This window comes from Alligator sinensis, unplaced genomic scaffold (assembly GCF_000455745.1).
Source record: "Alligator sinensis unplaced genomic scaffold, ASM45574v1 scaffold637_1, whole genome shotgun sequence".
In the NCBI taxonomy this organism is placed as follows: domain Eukaryota; kingdom Metazoa; phylum Chordata; order Crocodylia; family Alligatoridae; genus Alligator; species Alligator sinensis.
In genome coordinates this window covers 942,407-947,967 of record NW_005842368.1, presented here as the reverse complement: position 1 = coordinate 947,967, position 5,561 = coordinate 942,407, and the positions used below count along the sequence as shown (strand labels likewise).

The 5,561-nt window shown below is 49.0% G+C and overlaps 1 protein-coding gene across 1 annotated transcript in view; it reads left to right on the top strand.

Moving 5' to 3' along the window:
- Positions 1-2,186: 2,186 nt before the first annotated feature.
- FBXO16 (F-box protein 16) overlaps positions 2,187-5,561 on the top strand; it is a 42,520-nt gene continuing 39,145 nt past the window's right edge. Inside the window, exon 1 of the mRNA XM_025210714.1 lies at positions 2,187-2,319. Coding sequence (XP_025066499.1) covers positions 2,224-2,319 — 96 coding nt within the window. The 5' untranslated portion in view covers positions 2,187-2,223. The remainder of the gene's footprint in view (positions 2,320-5,561) is intronic.

The following is a 5,561-nucleotide window of genomic DNA, read 5'->3' as shown; positions in this document are numbered from 1 at the left end:
GACACCTGCATCCAATGCTTTTGTGACCTGATCGTAAAAGGCAATCAGGTTGGTCTGACATGACCTGCCCCTAACGAAACCGTGCTGGTTGCCCTTGAGCATCATCCCCGATGCTGGCCCATCACAGATGTGCTCCTTGATGATCTTCTCAAGGAGTTTCCCCAGGACTGAGGTAAGACTGACGAGCCTGTAGTTGCCTGGGTCCTCCCTCCTCCCTTTTTTAAAGATGGGGACCACATTGGCCATCTTCCAATCATCTGGCACCTTACCCGAGCACCACAAGCACTCGTAAAGCCGTGCCAAGGGCCCTGCAATAACCCCTGCTAGCTCCCTCAACACCCTGGGGTGGAGAGCATCTGGACCTGCTGATTTGAATACGCCCAGCCCCTCCAGAAGCGCTGTAACCCGGTCCTCCTCAACCTTAGGTCTGGAGGCGTTCCCCTCGAGTCCGTCTTGAATCACGGTGCAGGGGGTCCCAGTCCCTGCACAAGAAAACGGAGGTGAAGAAATTGTTAAAGAGGTCTGCTTTCTCCTCTGGTGCAACCACGATATTGCCCAGTGCATCTTGCAGGGGCCCCACGTTTCCCAGTGCCTTCTTCCATCCTCCCTATATATTTGAAAAAGGACTTTTTATTATCTTTGATCTTGGACGCTAGCCCTAGCTCTATGTCTGCCTTAGCTTTCCTAACAGTGCCCCTACAGAACTTCTCTTGTGAAGGCTGAACAGGTTCAGGTCCCGTAGCCTCTCCCCACCTTCCACTGGGTGTACGCCGCCTTTTTGGCAACCAGGCATTCCCGGATGTCCTTGGTGAGCCAGGGGGGCTTTTGGGCACTCTTGCCCCCCTTGCTTCTTGTTGGGATTGTCACCCTTTGGGCCCTGAGTATCGTCTCCTTAAGGAACGACCATTCATCTTGGGCACTGAGTTCCCCTGCCCTCGAGAACCCCAGCGCCTCTCCCACCAATCTCAACTCGTTGAAGTTGGTCCTCTTGAAGTCTAGGGCTACGCCTTGCTGCAGGCCCTTGTCACCCTGCGCTGGATGATGGATTCCAGCAAGCGATGATCGCTATCACCCAGGTGGTCAAGGACCTGGAGCCCCCTTACCAGATCATCGCCTGTGGCCAGGACCAGGTCCACCAGGGCATTTCCTCTGGTGGGACTGTGCACCTCCTGGGTTAAGTGGAGGTCCTGTATCTCGGCCAGGAACCTCCTGGAACGGTCTGACCTGGCTGACTGCTCCTCCCAGCAGATGTCCAGGTAATTTAGATCACCATGACAACTACATCCCTTGCCTTAAGTGCCTCTGCAAGCTGGCCTGAAAATTCCCGGTGCAGCTTCTCCCCTTGGTTGGGGGGTCTGTAGTAGATCTACATCTTCCAGCAAGACAGTCAATCTTCATTTCAGGATATTGAGAAATGGCAAATCTACCACTTTCCTTAGTACCTGGCTCCAGTGGTTAACTACCTTCTTGTTATCTTCTGTGACAGGTAGAACTGGGAATCTGGTGCCCTGTGCAGAGATGCCTGAGAACGGAGGAAGGGGAAGTGCTGAATGCTTGAGGATGGGAGTGCAGGGGCACAGAGTGCCCGATAATACGGCACGTGGCTGCTGTTCCTTCTGCGGGTGCTGCTACAGGCTCAGAACAGACTCCCTGGGGACCCCATTCCTCTGCACCCTTTAAATTGGCACCAGGGCACGTGCCTCTAGTTACACTGCTAAAGTAGTCTATCACCATCCTCTGCAAAACCACCCTTCAGGTATTTGAAGGCTGGTGTCAAATCCCCGATCTGTCTTATCTGCTCCAGATGAGATCATTTCAGTTCTCCCAGCCTTGCCTCATAAATCATTGTTTCCCAGACTTCTACACAGTTTGCATTTCATTCTTCTGGTTAAATGTGAAAACAGCTGGACAGTGTGGAACAAGTTATGCAGGGCACGTCTTCCCTTCCAAGCAGAGGCTGGGCAGGTGTCTCTCGGGGCTGGATTTGAACAGGCAGATTGCATCACATGCAGGGTGATGGACTAGGTGACCGGGGAGGTCTGTTCCAACCCAGACCCAGGCTTGTTCACAGAGGCTGTTATTTGGCATTCTCAGAAGATGGCCATGGTATGTTTGCTTTCTCACCCGGGCAATTTCCACAACAGTAATGCTGTCCTTTTATTCCAACAGCTGTAGCCTTTTCTGCAGAAGGATATTGGAGTGTCCTGTGGTCTCACACACCTGATGGCATTTGCACCTCCCAAAAACATGGATGGCCCCAAACTTCAAACCAAGATGAGCACATGGACACCCCTGAACCATCAGCTCATGAATGACAAGGCAAGTACCACACAGCTGTCTCCAATACAAGCCAAAGCATATGAGGAACATTTAGTAAATTAGCCAAGACGGGTTTGGTCCATGAGATAGAAAGATGCTGTGATTGAAAGGCATTACTTTGCTGCCCGTGAATGAACAAGATCCTCAAGCCTTTACTGTCCCTGAGAACTATGTCCCTGAAACTTGTCTGAGTAACGAATAGGTAATAACTGAAGAGGGTTTGAGGATTTAGTCCAGTAACCTTCAACTATAAGTGCAACACAGCATATATTAAAAGCAAATGACAATGAACCACAGCACAAGTTCTACCAAGTTAGGGCAGCACTTGCTCCATCAAATGGCTGATCAGCTTCACCTCAGACGTAGGGTGACATGGACTCTCTGCCAGATATGGAAGGGAGTGTGCTGATGTGGGCAGTTTACAAGATGGGTGTTCTACCTCTAGGCCCTGCAGACTGTGGCTAGGCTCTGCAAGGGCAGCAGCTTTGTTTTTCCCTGTCAATCATCCCCAGTACCATCTACTTTAAATTGAATTTAATTAAGTTTGTTGCTGAATCACAGAGCATAAGGCCAGAAGGGCCCTTAGATCATCCAGATGGATCTGTCTATCACATGCCACTAGAGCCCATCCCATCCCCCACCTGTACTGAGCCCAATAACTTGTCTTTATCTAGGTGTATCTTCTGTGACAGCTGAAAATTATGTCTGTGTGATAAAGGTGTTTGCTGAAGGCTCTATGAAGATTACATCAAGTGTTTTTTCTGTCATTTGTTTAGATATTAAGCTATATGTTGTTGCTAAGAGCCTAATTAAAGTTTAAGATGTAGTAAGGCCTTGCATATAGTAAGGCCTAGTAAATTTAGTAAAGCCTTGAAGTAATAAGGCCCTGTGGCATAGTTAAAATTAACTTTATCAAAAGAATGCAAGGCTTGTACTGTTATTGGGCAAAGGACAGTTGAAGTAAAAATAATCTGAATGGCTGTAACTTATCAGCACAGCTCAGAAATGATAAATTGCCTGGCACATCCGGAAATCATTTAGAAGGAAGATGTAGCTCTGTGAAAGCAGTACTGATTTAAGATTAGCTGCTGGCCTGGATCAGTGAGCCTGTGGACCTCGAGGAGCCCAAGGACTGAATGCCAGGGTCCTCCCCAGTACCCCTCAGTCCTCCCCAGTACCCCTCAGACAGCGCTGATCGGGGATGCCTGACTTTGCTGAGCTTTGCAGAAGAGAAACTGGTTGTGCATCAGGCATCAGAGGGGACTGCTGATAAGTTACTGATGCAAATTATTATTGTCTGTTGTTTTGTTATCTGTGCGTAGTCGTGTTTTTGTTAAGTCAATAAACCTTTCTTACCTTTCTTCCCTCAACCATACTCTCAATCCCGAACCCTCCGCAGGCAGCTGGGACATCTTCCAGCAAGACAGTCAATCTTCATTTCAGGATATTGAGAAACGGCAAATCTACCACTTTCCTTAGTACCTGGCTCCAGTGGTTAATTACCTTTCTTGTTAAAAATCACAGGCTCATTGCCAGTTTGAATTGTTCCTTCAGCTTGCAGCCATGGGCCTTAATATGCTTCTTAACTTTAATTCTCACTACTTTTATAGATTTCATAGATTTCTAGAGTTGGAAAGGACCTGGCAGATCATTGGGTCCAACCCCCTGCTCCGGGCAGGAAAGAGCTCTGGGGTCAGGTTAACCCCAGCCCGATGCCTGTCTAACCTCCTCTTGAACACCTCCAAGGTAGGGGAAAGCACCACCTCCCTTGGAAGCCCATTCCATATTTTGGCAATCCTCACTGCAAAGAATTTCTTCTTTATGTCCAATCTTAATCTGTTCTCCTTCAGTTTGTGACCATTATTCCCGGTAACCCCGAGGGGTGCCCTGGTAAACAGAGTGTCCCCTATTTCCTGCTGGTCCCCCTGATGAGTTTGTAGGCAGCCACAAGATCACCTCTCAGCCTTCTCTTGCGGAGGCTGCAGAGATTCAGATCCCTCAGTCTGTCTTCATAAGGTCTTACCTGCAGTCCCTCAACCATATGAGTAGCCCTCCTCTGAACCCTCTCAAGGTCATCCACATCCCTCTTGAAGTGCAGCGCCCAAAACTAGACACAGTACTCCATCTGTGGTCTCACCAGTGCTGCCTAGAGGGGAATTATCACTTCCCTAGACCTGCTTGTGATGCTCCTGCTGATGCAAGAAAGAGTGCGGTTAGCCTTGCTTATTACCTCGTCGCACTGGCGACTCATGTTCATTTTTGCGTCAACCAGGACTCCGAGATCTCTTTCCACTGTTGTGGTGCTCAGAATGGTACCTCCCAGTCTATAGGTGTGTTGGAGATCCTTTCTCCCCAGCTGTTTCACCTTGCATTTATCCTTGTTGGATTGCATCCTATTCTGATTGGCCCACTTCCCCAGTCTGTCCAAATCTCCCTGAATTTGCTCCTTGCCCTCCAGTGTGTTTACTATGCCCCATAGTTTAGTGTCATCTGCAAATCTGGACAAGGTGCTTTCAACACCTTTGTCCAAATCACTGATGAAGATATTAAACAGCACTAGTCCAAGGACAGGTCCTTGGGGGACACCACTGCCCACATCCCTCCAGGGAGAAACCGACCCATCCACCACCACTCTCTGGGTGCGTCCCATAAGCTAGTTTTTCACACACCTTACTGTGAAAAAATTCACATCACAGCTACTCAGTTTGCTAGTAAGAATTGGGTGCAACACTGTGTCAAAGGCCTTGTTAAAATCCAGGTAAATAATATCTACTTCCTCCCCTGCATCTAAGCAATTTGTGACCTGGTCATAAAAAGAGACCAGGGTAGTCAGGCAGGATCTGCCTGCTATAAACCCATGCTGGTTGCCCCCTACCGTTGTGTTACCTGCTGGCCCGCTGCAAATGTGATCCTCAATGATTTTTTCTAAGGTCTTGGAGGCTAACTAGCCTATAATTACCCGGGTCCTCCTTCCTCCCCTTCTTGAAGATAGGGACCATGCTGGCCCTTTTCCAGTCCTCTCGGACCTGTCCCAAGTGCCACGAGCGCTCAAACAGCTGTGCCAGTGGTTCTGCTATGTCATCTTTCATAGTTTCACAGTTAGTAGGGTCAGAAGGGACCTGAGCAGATCATCAAGTCTGACCCCCTGCAATGGGCAGGAAAGAGTACTGAGGTCAAATGATTCTGGCAAGGTGTTCATCCAGCCTCCTTTGAAGACCCCCAGGATAGGAGCCAGCACCGCT